Source organism: Leptidea sinapis, chromosome 8 (assembly GCF_905404315.1).
Source record: "Leptidea sinapis chromosome 8, ilLepSina1.1, whole genome shotgun sequence".
Classification (NCBI taxonomy): domain Eukaryota; kingdom Metazoa; phylum Arthropoda; class Insecta; order Lepidoptera; family Pieridae; genus Leptidea; species Leptidea sinapis.
The window spans coordinates 6,006,849-6,020,646 of NC_066272.1; the positions used below are offsets into that span (position 1 = coordinate 6,006,849).

General features: G+C 34.0%; 1 protein-coding gene across 1 annotated transcript in view; it reads left to right on the forward strand.

The window, feature by feature from the left end:
- LOC126965796 (lachesin-like) overlaps window positions 1–12,567 on the forward strand; it is a 127,755-nt gene extending 115,188 nt beyond the window's left edge. The window contains exons 6-9 of the mRNA XM_050809567.1: window positions 1,717–1,848; window positions 7,135–7,254; window positions 9,743–9,922; window positions 11,534–12,567. Coding sequence (XP_050665524.1) covers window positions 1,717–1,848; window positions 7,135–7,254; window positions 9,743–9,922; window positions 11,534–11,706 — 605 coding nt within the window. The 3' untranslated portion in view covers window positions 11,707–12,567. The remainder of the gene's footprint in view (window positions 1–1,716; window positions 1,849–7,134; window positions 7,255–9,742; window positions 9,923–11,533) is intronic.
- Window positions 12,568–13,798: the final 1,231 nt, after the last annotated feature.

Here is a 13,798-nt window from a genome sequence, read left to right on the forward strand (position 1 = left end):
TTAAATATCGAAGATAGGCTATTTTACTGAAAGAAGACTTTATGTTATTTTTAAAAGTTAGTAATTCTGCATTCAAAGATTTTCTAAAAATTACTTGTCTCGTCTGGGAATCGAACCGACTTAAATGTAAAAAAAAACACCCCTACTCTTATGATGCCAATCGAAAGATTGGCCAAAAACTAATCACTCTTCTTAAGTAACATAGTATTTTAAAGAAAGTAGTCAATTAAGTGGGTATTATTTGTAAATTAATTAATTACATGCTCAAAATGTGATATCTCTTGTCTTACGCAAATCGCCAATCTTTTAATGAGTCCGCTGCCTGTTGATTTTCTTATCATTTTATTGTGAATACTCGATATGATATGGCACAATTCTGTTTGTAACTCGTCCACGTTCTCGTATCGCTTTTTGTATAGCATATCTTTCACGTAACCCCAAAAGAAGAAATCTAATGGTGTAAGGTCCGGGGATCTGGCCGGCCATCTAATCGGTCGATTCGTACCAATCCAAGTAGGAAAACATTCATTTTACATTGTTCCTTTCTTTTAAAATACTACGTTATTTAAGAAGAGTTATTAGTTTTTGGCCATTCTTTCGATTGGCATCATAAAAGTAGAGGTGTTTTTTTTTACATTTCAGTCGGTTTGATTCCCAGACGAGGCAAGTAATTTTTAGAAATTCTTTTAATGTTGAAGTACTAACTTTTAAAAATAACATAAAGTCTTCTTTCAGTAAAATAGCTTATCTTCGATATTTGAGGTACGTTCCCTTCATGTCCCATAACTTTGGGACATCCTGTATAGTGAAAATGGTCTTTGTTTGAGGCTCAATCACGCCTAAACCACTGATCGTATCGACATGAAACTACCACCGTTCGATGCGAAATTTATTTTAAATGGTTTATGGCTACTTATTTTTCGAATTTCAACGTTCCTTCATTAATTTATTTCCTTTTAAATTCACCCAGTGAATGGCGGAATTAATATATTGTTAACTTAATTATTACACAAGAAAAATAATTGTTAACCAACCAGGACTTGAGATCGCGGTCTCGTCGCTCGTTCTCATTGGCTGAATAACAAATATAATAACAATAAGTTTTCCCCTCATTTGAAAGATATGGTTGTTTACGTAGAGAGTTATTAGCATGCTTATGCAACGCCAGTATCACAAAAAGAAGTTAAGGTTACTTGTAGAGAGGAGAATTGAAAGTAGAGTTTCCTCGAATAAGAGCATAAACAAAGTAATCACCAACATTTTACTCGTATTCAGAGAGAGAGAAGAAAGTATTCTCTTTCTTTACTAAAAATCACAATCAGTGTTATTGACTGAAGATGTAAGCTTTGCTTAAGATACTTCGCGGGTTCAAGCCCCGCATCCTTCATAAATTCTAGTTTTTTAGAATTATTTTCTCTCTTTTTTGTTTGTTGTTTGTTAGCGTATATAATCCAACATTTCACATTTGACGCAACGTGGAGTTCCATGTAGACTAACGGCCGTTTTCAATAACCTATGTATAACTATGGATAGATAAGATCTTGTCATTAAACGGTGACAGCAATGTTTACGTAAGTTAAACTAAGGTTATTGAAAACGGCCGTAAGCCGCGGACATAGCTAGTCTGTCTGACACTGGCAGCCACGTCCTGGAACTGATAACTTTAATTAACTTCTTTGTCGACTATAATAATTATAACATAGTTTTCTTTTACAGTGGTTCAAACACACAAAGGCGAGAGTTTGGAGTTATCTTACGTGCAACGTAGCGACATGGGTGCTTACTACTGTATAGCTAGCAATGGCGTACCGCCCACCGTCAGTCGCCGATATCACGTGCAAGTGCATTGTAAGTCACCCTAGTCTAAACTCGTGACAGATTTATGTGTAATTTAATATTAATAAAGAGTAGTACAGTGGCACATAACATAGAACAGTACGTTAACTTCATTATAAGAGACGTCGCTTCATTGTGTGTCTTCTACCGCATTTATCACGGGAAGTGTTCCGAAGAGCTGTTTAACCTGATTCCTGCCGCCGAATTCCACCTTCGCACGACACGCCACAAGTTAGGATATCATCCCCACCATCTGGATGTGTGGCGGTCCTCCACAGTACGGATTTCAAGGAGCTTTCTTCCACTTCTATATTCTACAAAGCTGTGGAATGAGCTTCTTTGTGCGGTCCGGGACAATACGAAATGGGTACCTTCAAGAAAAGCGCATACACCTTCCTTAAATGCCGGCAACGCTCCTTGGATTATTCTGGTGTTGCAAGAGAATGTGGGTGGCGGTGATCACTTAACACCAGGTGACCCGTACGCTCGTTTGTCCTCCTTTTCAATAAAATAAAAAAAGAGCAACCGAATCGACGCACGCACTCATACACACGATTTACACGACCGCTAAGCAATCTTGGGAACACAAAACTATGGAGTGCCGCACGCCACCGAAGCTGATCACTGTCCAAGTTAAATTAATTACGCCGCGCCGTCCGCGTCGTCGATCTTTTTGTTTGTACCAACTTTGTGTTTGTATTAATTTCAAGGAGACCTCTGAGTTTCAATAGTGTTCTATTACTTGTATGGTGCTCTAGTCTCAACTTGTTTATTAATTAAGAGCGGGTATAAGTGGTCTAAACCACGTAGATTTTTGTTAATGAAGCAATTCGACAACACTCATAGATTCTGTTATATACAAACTACTCGCAGACTCACTACTCTGTACCAAAAGACCAAAAATTGTCATAGTTATTGAAGTTTAAAGCTGAAAGCGTAAGTTCGTAATTTTTAAATAATACCCTCGCTTCCGTAATTAGACAAATAAATTTATTTTTTTATTTTACATACCAAAATTTATAGACAATGCGTAATTCAAACTGGGAATACACCCTCTAGAAAAATTACTCGAGAGTTGAATAAAACTACCAAGATTTTCGAACGGTTGGTGAGGTAGCCAAAGTGCTGAGGGGTACCGCGAGATATTCGGGTTAGGGTTTGGTATGTAAATTAAATTTGTATTGGAAGTGAAGTGGCTAGATTATTATTGATTAGATAGATTATTATTGTTAGCAACGAACAAAATTTTTGATTTTGCGTTTTTTTTTATGACATTGTTACATTTTTATCGCTATGACGGTCCCTCTATTGAACGTATTTTTCGTAAACGTAGAAAAATTCTACTTGAGAGTAATTTAAACTTAAAGGCTCAAGCTATTCAGACTAACTGGCATTAAAAAAAGAAGGTCTATGAAAATAGCTAGCCTACTATCTCATATACAATAGTAAATACGGACTCATATAGTCTATAGTGAGCTATTGCCATTTTGCAGCAATGTCAGTTGATAAAAATAACAAAGATATTTTGGTTCTAGAATATCATAATTGAAATACACTTCGCTTTTACTGTAAATACAATAAGAGAGAGGTTTGTTGTTAGATTAGAAAGATAATCTTTGTTCAGTTTCGTTCACAATTTTTCTATTCAATATAAATTATTCATACAGTCATACAGTAATGACTGTATGAATAAATTAGTCAGTGTTGCTTTAGTCGCTATATTTCCAGTTAAGCAATATATAAAATACTAGCTGATCCGACAGACTCTGCTCAAACAAAAAGATATATTTGAATGATTTTATTATTTGTAGAAATAAAAAATAATAAGTATTAATATCGTATTTATTACCGCTTTATCATTGATGTGATTTATTTATAGTGACTCAAATAATAGTAATAAGGAGTTAGTTAAGATTATGCTTTAGTACTAACGTAGTTTTTAAGTCTAACTAACATGATTTTGAGTCTGTAGTTACTCGGAAATAAAATTTAATTAGTATTATTATTGCCAATTTTTCAAAGTATTAAAATGCATAAAGTATCCTTAAGAGATAGACATATGCCAGTGCGAACTATTTGGCAGATCTATATAAGATAAACAATTTCACTATACATTAATTTGTAATATCCCCAATGATTTATACAGAGTTTTTGTTGAAAGCTCCCAGACAGCTTATTTTTTCCAACACTAACAAAGACCGTTAATGTATCCAAAAATGTCTACAAAAACTTAACAAATTATATACTAAAACCATCCTCGAGAATCACGCTATCCATTGGTGAAAACAATTGAAAATCGGTGTAGTAGTTTTTGAGTTTATCACGAGCAGACAGACAGACAGCCACGGCGGAGGACTGTGTTTTATAACAGGTAGGTATGATGGTAATTGATACGCCCTGCCCATTACAATGCAGTGCCGCTCAAGATTCTTGAAAAACCCTAAAAATTCTGAGTGGCACTACAATTGCGCTCGCAAGTTAAGTCTCATTTGCCCAGTAATTTCACTAGCTACGGCGCCCTTCAGACCGAAACACAGTAATGCTTACATATTACTGCTGCACGGTAGAAATAGGAGCCGTTGTGGTACCCATAATCTAGCCGGCATCCTGTGCAAAGGAGCCCCCCACTGGTAAATGTTATTAGTGTGATCAACAACCAATGAAGGGGTAGGTAATAATGTACACGTACAAGAATTGCTCGTTTAAAGATACAAGATATTCATTTATTATATCACCATCCAGAACCAGGAAACAAGTTTATTTACAGTTTACATTTATCAGGAAGCAAAGTCTTCAACAAAAATATGGCGCGTTTGATACATTTGTGAAAGCCCCATTGAACTACTTTTTATCTTCGTAAAAGACAACCGGCGTTGCTTTTATAGTGATTGAAACCCAAATCCACTAGATTCTCAAAAAATCCTAACGTGTGTACATTCAAACAAGCGCGGACATATCCTCAAAGGCTAGCGGTGGCCACCTAAAAGCGATGATACACACAAATAGAACCTATAGCCAACACACGAAGGCTTTTCTAATGTATCGTAAATAACAGAATATATACCTAGTCTTGCCATAAATACTGAAACATTGAAAAAAAATTCAATTGCAAATGACATTTATTACTTTTACAGTGTGTTAGTTCAATACATAAATATAAATCAATTTAAAAAACAAAAAGCCTATTCGAAGTAGTCTCCATTGGCTGCAATACAGTCCTTTAAACGTTGAGGCCAGTTGTCATTAGAAGCACGCAGTCTTTCCATGGGAAAATTCTTTACTGCCAATCGTACGGATTGTTTTAGGGACTCCAAATGATCATGGCATTTAGAGCAAGCCGTACTCTTTAAGACTGACCATAAATTACAATCCAACCAAGACTGCGTAGACCGAGCTGTATGACCCGGCGCCGAGTCTTGCTGGAAGGACCATTCTTGGTTATTGAACATGGTGTTGTTAAGGGGCTTCACTACTTATGTGCTCAAGAATGGTATCTTGATACACTTTTGCTGATGTTTTGATACCTTTTCCACAAAATTATGGCTCAGTCACTCCTTCATAACAAATACCCCACCGAGCCATCACTGACGTGGTTGTTTCGATTTTATCACCCTATTATTTTTTAAATTGTCAGTTAAAAATGACCAGTTAAAGCCTGTAAATCCTAAGTCATCTTTTAAAATACGCTACATAGTTCTAGGTGCTATCTTCATCTCCCGAGATAAAATCTTTTGTTTTCGGACAGGATTTTTTCGAATTCTTTCCCTTACTGCTTTGACCACCTTCGTTTTTCGTACGAAAACTACGTGGACGGCCAGATCTTTTTCTGTCACAAACAGGGGAGATCTCATTGTACCTGTTAATAGCCCGTTACACAAACATTTTAATAATACCAAGCGTATGGAGAATTTTAAGAATTGCATTTGGCTCCATACCTACTTAGTGTAATGCAATCACGGCGATTTGGTGCTCTTTATCAGTGCACTACATTTTAATGTCGCAACTTAATGTACAATGTATTGGCGCCAAAATGAGAAGTCAATGATGAATATAAAATTTGACAGTTTCCAAATTCAAATGTAATATTTTGTTTATTTTTAAATGTAACAGTATATATGGCCAGACTAAGTATACTATGGAGAGCCGGCTTTTTTGTTCGGTTATTAAGTACTTACTGTACCGGTCGGAATAATACTTATACATGATTTATAACATAAGATGCAGCGTGTTTCGGAGAAGGTTTTAGTATATGACGTGTTGGTCTTAGATAATTTATACGTGTAGATAGAGTCTGTTACTGTTAGACTACCGATAATAACAGGCGAGGAATATCAGTTTAATGGGCGTGACAAGCTGCGTCTTACACTCGCATTTTGTATGATACTTTGTGTTAGTAAGCGTGAACTGCTCAAAATAGAGGTTGACACTCAATTTTTTTCGACGTTTTCACCTCTATCTAGACGTATATATGATCTAAGATTTAGGTGATTATTTATCCCTAAACTATATTTTTGGACTAAGAAATACCTATATATATTCGCAATACAAATAATTTACTCAATGACATTTCATTACACATAACAACTCTTACAGCAACAATTTCAAACAACGCTAACCGGGTCAGAAAGAGAATGAAAATACTACGTAATACGAGGTTCCCACCTCGTATTACGGGACTGCCTGAGTAAAAGTTGAAAATTTTATTTAGTATGAAACGTGCAGTCATTTGACATAAGTTTGAAATAGTAGTAATTACAGTATGGCGACGAAATATAATTCGGCTAAGAATTAAGGCGAACAGTTGCAACGTAGTGGCTTTCAGCTATCTTCGTTTTTTACAAGATTATAGCCGTCATCTGTGAATCTATCAATGACTGCACGTTTCATACAATCGAGTGAATTGCTTTTTTCTTAGAGAGTTTCGCTAGGCTGGGTCAGCACTTGTAGCTTTGAACACTAAATTAGGATGTATTCAGCAAAAATAATGGTATAACAGCAGCTTGTCATAATATATAAGTCATAATAGACAATAGGGACATTAAGACGATTATCTCTTCATTTGTACCAAATATAAGCATATATTATACCACTGGCCTCTATTTAATAAATAAACTATCTGTCAATGAAGGACTCCTCAAAATTAACTCCTTAAAAATCTCAGTACATAGATCTATAAAGTCGAAGCTACTAGCCCGTCGTAGAGCGTATGCTAATAGGTTATTACTAAATACCTGGTATATCCAGAAAACAAAAGTAATATAGTTTTGTCAAACCCAAATGTTGTTTTTCTTCTAATAGTTATACCTCAAGTGAAAGCGGCCCTGCAACTGGTAGGTGCACCACTCGGCAGTGAAGTTGAGCTGCAGTGCTACATAGAAGCATCTCCAAAGGCAATGAACTCCTGGTACCGTGAAGATGGTATGTTTTTAAACAGTATAATAATGTTATCTTCGATACTTTATAGTTAAAACCTCTTGCTGCTAGACAACTGATGATATCAGCCCGGGGATATTGCTTTAGTGTAGGGGACATTGCTTGAAATATAGGTTGATTGTGAACCTCAATTTTTTTGACATTTTCAGAGCTGTCACAGTCTATAAAGACCAATAAATAAACTTAGAATATTATTCCAAGTCAGACGATCCCGGAGTTAAATTGTTGGTAATTGAGTTGCAGATAGTAAAGACAGGTTGATTCGCAAGCAAAATATATTTAAAAAAAATTGAATTTATTTTTATCCTGCTTGTATGGTTCATGTATAATTCATTTATTATAATTTATGATGTGACAATAAATATAAGAACTGTACAGATGCTGAAATGTGATGGTAACAGTTCAAATAGTCTCGAAAATTTACTCTAGCAACATTAATGCTTTATTAGTAAATAGACTAGAGAGAAGCAGAGGTTTAAAAGTAAAGTATGGAACAAATAACAATAGTTGTTGGAATCGAATTCAATTTAATTACAATAAATTATATTAATAAGTATATTTCAAACTCTACTGGTTGTTATATTCGAACCAACTTACTAGATATAATACGATATTCTTTTCGAATTCTTTTGCAAAAGAACAGTGTTTAACATCTTTGATTCTAATTTTCAAAATGTTTTAAAATTTTCAAAATTTCAACTATTTAATTAATGCAGTTTACGAGATACATTTTTCCATTCTATTCATTCCCTTCTCACAAAGACGAATGGATCACAGGTTTGTAAATCCCGTTGGTTATAGATTCGGGTATGGAACCATAAATAATGCCTTATCGTTTTAAAAAACTAAAACACATCAGTAACTCATAGTCATAAACTTTAATTATCTTGACGATATATTGAACTTACCGCTTAACTTATAATTTAAACAATAAAAAAACTTATAATTAAAAAAGTAAAAATATTCTGTATGATATGCAAAAACGTAGCACAATGTTATATTTGATATAATTGTAAAGAAAATACATTCCTATTTTCATAGTTACCTTCAATGTGAATTTTACCGCGCTCCCTAAAGGACTGTCAAAGCATTTATGAATGTGTTCTCAATGTCAGTGACTTGTTTCTAATCTGTGTTTTAAAGTTTTATCACACTTTACAATATTACTTTAGGTTACAGGTATTATTTTAGGTTACAGGTAAAATAGATTATATGAAAAGATTGGAATTGAAATATGAAACAATCAAAATTAATTAATAAGGACTTGGCGTATTTAAAGAATTAACATTAATGTCGTTTCTATTATTATTTCAGAGCAACACATTATCGTTTTATTAATTCGCCGATCCTATCAACAATCTTATATAATTATAAAGGACATAAATACCTTCACAGTTGTTACTCGAAGATGTACTCTATAAGTCACGTAATATGAGGTAGATTAACATTACATAATCGACAAGTTGGAATACGGCCAGACAATCGAGAGACAAATTACTGAAGACTAATGTCTGTTCCATCGAGAACTTTGACATTCTGATCACATTAATACGAACCGTAGATCGGAGTTCATACGAGACAAATTAAATCTTATCTGGGATACTTCTTCATAAAATTGCTTTTCACTTTTTACAAAGTTACTTTGAGTACTTGGAGTTTCAGACAATAAGTGTTTTAGAGGTTATTTTCGACAATCTCGTAAAGTTTCTTTTTATGTATAAACAATGTTAAGAATCGTAACCTAAAAGCATTAACAATCAGGGGGAAGGTTTCAAGTAGTCAAGTAACTGTAGATATTTTTATATTGTGAATTTTTTCATTTTATTTACTTTAAATAATTAATATTAAGTTATTGATGAATATTATAAAATATAGATCTAGCGACTGATTACTGACAACTCATATAGCCCAGGGGACAGTGACCCTACCTACTGAGCTAGAGGTCCCCGGGTTCGAATCTCGGTAGCTGCAAACATTTATATGATGGCTATGGATATTTGTTCCCAAGCCATTGATGTTTATAAGTATTTATCCCACCAGTGGGAGGCTCCTTTGCGAAGGATGCCGGCTAGATTATAGGTACCACAACGGCGCCTATTTCTGTCGTGAAACAGTAATGTGTATCATTACTATGTTTCGGTCTGAAGGACGCCGTAGATAGTGAAATTACTGGGCAAATGAGACTTAACGTCTCATGTCTCAAGGTGTCGAGCGCAATAGTAGTGCCACTCAGAATTTTTGGGTTTTTTCAAGAATCCTGAGCTGCACTTCTTTGTAATGGGCAGGGCGTATTATCAGTTGAACGTCCTGCTTGTCTCGTCCCGTATTGGTATAAAAAATATAACTTTTTATATCAATGCCTAGCTTAAAAGTGTCAATATTTCTGGTATATTTTGGATGTCTAATCAGAAATTAACTCAATTACATTTAGAAACATAATTTAAGTAAGGCTAATATTGTTTTAAATTTGCAGCTCTAGTAAGCGACAAGCTACTCGAAAATCCAAAGTTTCGTATAACGGAACGTGCAGTCAACGAATATTCTTTATGGATGAACTTGACTATAAAGTCTCTAGCGATCGGCGATTTCGGGACTTACGTGTGTGCCGCCGTTAACGCGCTGGGAAAGACGGAGAGCCAAGTCAGCTTACATAGTAAGTGATGCTATGAATCTTAAACAGAAAACTGAAAACGCTTATAGCAAAGTAGTTTGTTATATTTTGTTCCACGGCTATCTATCCAGCTTTATTATAACCAAAAGTGAATTGATATTTGTACTTTTTATATCGCTGGATTATTTTTTTGTTATGCTATATAGCTGTAAAATATATTTTAAGTTGTGTTCAGGGCTAATGAAAGACTTAAGAATTCCTGAGCCACAACCTGAGAGTTGATAAAGACATACCAAGATTTACGGTCGATGCGTCATTTGGATGGTTGGCTCAGTTGTTAAGAGCGCCCGGACGGAACCTGATAGGCGCGGGTTTATAAATTTTGATACAAATTAAATTTGTATATTTAAGAACTCTTTTTTGTGAGTTTTTTTTATTTTGTCTTAAATATATAGATCTTTACCCGTGGGAAGAATTTCCACAGGATGCCAGTCAGGTGTGTACCTGGTGTACCAGGTGTGTAATGTGCGAGCAGTATCGTGTTTTAGTTAGAATGTTAACATTTGTATGGCTCATTTTATGTCGTAATGAAATTGCTTTTAAATTTTGGGTTTTTCAAGAATCCCAAGCAGAACCCTAATCAGAATTCCACCACCGGACATAACAACCGCGTGTTTTGCAAGAAAATGTTTTCCTGAAATGATACGACTTAGGGACCTTCAAGATTGGAGCATACTTCCAAATTATAGGCCAGCAATGCATCTCTTGACTCCTCGTGTTGCGAATGTCCATGGGCAGTTGTCTCTCCACTTCATATGACGTGAGCCTATTGCTCCTTTCCCCCTTATATAAAAAAGTCAAAAAAGGCAAAGTAATTCCTTTAGAATTCTTTTTGATATCAATTCTAATATACTAGATACTACTACCGCTTCGGAAACAAATGGCGCTCTGAGAGAGAAGAAACGGCGCAAGAAACTCTCTCAGTATTATTTGTTTTCCGCTCTTTTTAATAATAATATACAATGTTGTACTGTCATTACTTTTGCTATAAAATAATCATAATCTAGTACCAGGCTGTCGGATCACTTAGGTATTCAGCTGTGTAGTAATAGGATTTACGGCAGAGCCATTTTTAATAAAATTATTTAAATTTATTTATAGATAATGCCTGAACAGTGGCTGGGACCTTATTATAAAAGTGTATACATTTACCCTTGAAGCTATTATGTACCTACATCATACTAGAGGCTACTCAACCTAAAATGGTACAAAAAACTAAAGCAGTAACGGGTATGTACTGCTACACACACATAATGTAACCAAGGAAGAAAAATCATCCATATTTTATACGCAGGACACAGTAAGAAAATTTTGCCAAAAATCCCTTTGTCTATAGCAATACCATATACCATAGCATAAATGGCACTAAACTTCATAATGACAACTATGACAAATACTATCTTTGACTCATTTCATCTGCAGTCCCCCTGAAAACGAGATCTGGAAGGGGTTAACTAAAATAATAATAAAAATATAACTTTAACGCAAAAATCTAATGTAAAAATACAGTTATAATTACACGCGTTTTAATCATTTAAAAGTGTAACTCTCACGTTAATCAAAAAAAATCTCAGAATTCTCTTTTTTCTACAGAAATAGATGTGAATCTTAACCGGGATGGGCCCATGGTGTCTGGAGCGGCGTGGCAGCGTGCGAAGAACCTGCCAGCTAGAGCCAGAGCTTCTCCATCACAATACATCACGCAGCATCTCATCCAAATACACGCTGTATTCACAACACTAATTAGATACTATAGACCTATATAATTAAATATCTATTTAGCCCTTTATAGTTGTGAATAGTTTAAGTTATGAGATATTTATTAAATTTAGTAAAGATTATAAAGAAACAGGTCTTCCTATCATACCAATTGGCTCCGTCTCATCGGATCTATTCTATAACAACCACAAACCACTATAGTTGTTGAGTACAGTACAATGAATCCAAACATACCTTTACTGAATAGAGGTTTAATGTAAGCACTATATCAATATTTCGATGAAAAGTATAAAACTATAAATACGACTACATAAACAACTTTACATTCAACAAGAAACAAAGTTGTCTATATATCTATATCTCCAGAATAATCCATCCACTACAAGACCACTTCCTCGACCATATTTTATGAAAGTAAATATCTGATCTACGACAAGCAATGACAGTAAAGCGAGCATAACGATGCCTACTGATGAAAGAACTAAACCACATAACAAGAAAAAAAACAAATAAGTCTCAATTAAACCCCACGAAATAAAGTGATCTCCCGCGCTTAAAGAAACTTACCCTTAAACGAATATTATTGAAATATAACTATTATTAAATGTATGAATTCTAAAAAAAATCCTTTTGATCGGAGCCTTGACATCCACGAGTAAATTTATTTGCTACAAAAAAACAGAAGCTATATAAATGTTAATTACTTTTTAATTTTTTCAAGCGGATAATGTCGAGTAAGCTGTCCTCAAAGAATTGTAGTCATTAAAGTGTGTTTAAAACGTTTCTCTTTAGATAGGGTCCTAAATAAATTACTTACTTCCTATCTAACACTTTTTATGATGCCAAACATTGTAATCTTGTAATAGTGTAAGTTGTAAATGTAATAAAATATTATTAATATAACTTATTAACCCTAAGCATATATATCACTATTAATAGTTGTTTGTGATTTAAATTCAATTCCTACATTACTTTGACTTTGACAATAAATGTATGATTAAAATTAAGTGATATGTATAAATAAATTATTCGCATTTTAATGTATTTTTTTCTTATATCTTCTTTAATTTATGAATGCAGAAAAACACATTTTTTATATTAGAAATTATGTTCTAATAATAATATTACTATTTAATTATTCCCTAGACATTGACTATTAAACGTTTGAGTGTGTTTGTTGCATCATTTTACATTTTACATTGTAATTGAAATGATTTGTAAATCGATGTAAATGTAAATATTGATATAAAAGAGTGGCAATTCTTTCTTCTTGCTACTTCTTCTCATTAGCTCAACTCTTTACGAATTAGTGGTAGATTCAATAAGAAAATATACTTTTTTTTGACATTCATAAGTGTCATTTCCGTGCCCTGCGTGAATAAACTGATTTTGATTTGATTTGATTTAGTAGCTTAATAAGAGTCTTAAAGTATGATGCGTGACGAGCGCAGTTGTAGTGCCTCTCAGAATTTTTAACTTTTTTTTATTTTTATTTTCAATAATCTTGAGCAGCATTGTAATCGGCAGGGCATATCAATTACCATCAGCTGAACGTCCTGCCCGTCTCGTCCCTTATTTAGGATCTGCCGCTACTCTATGTTATTAAAATAGGAATTATTACATCAATATCGGAAATATATATAGTAGCAAAATATGGGTTGTAAAATCTTTAAAATTATACTTTTTCAATTTATGGATTTTACGTTACTAAATTTTGATTATCTGAAAAACGTTTAATACTGTTTCGTTCATGATTTCTTTAATTTGTGGAAAATAAAAATCATATAAAGTGTGTCAGTATAACTATAATTACTAACAAATATTGTAAAAAGATCGAGTACTATATTAAATACTGACATGTCAATCATATTGAACAGTATATGGTAAAGTCAATGATGTTCTTATACGTAAAGTAGAGAAATAACTTGCCTGTTTCTGCGTGAAGCAGTAATGTGACAACGTCTTACACTCGCGATTTGTATGTCACTTTGTGATAGTGTGCGTGCATTGCTCGAAATAGAGCTTCCATTATTTCAGAAGTTTTCACAGCTGGCACAGTCTATCTGGACGTAGAAATGATCTCAGATATTTACGATGTTCGAAACAAATTGTCAATATGAGTTAAAAATCAATCTTGAC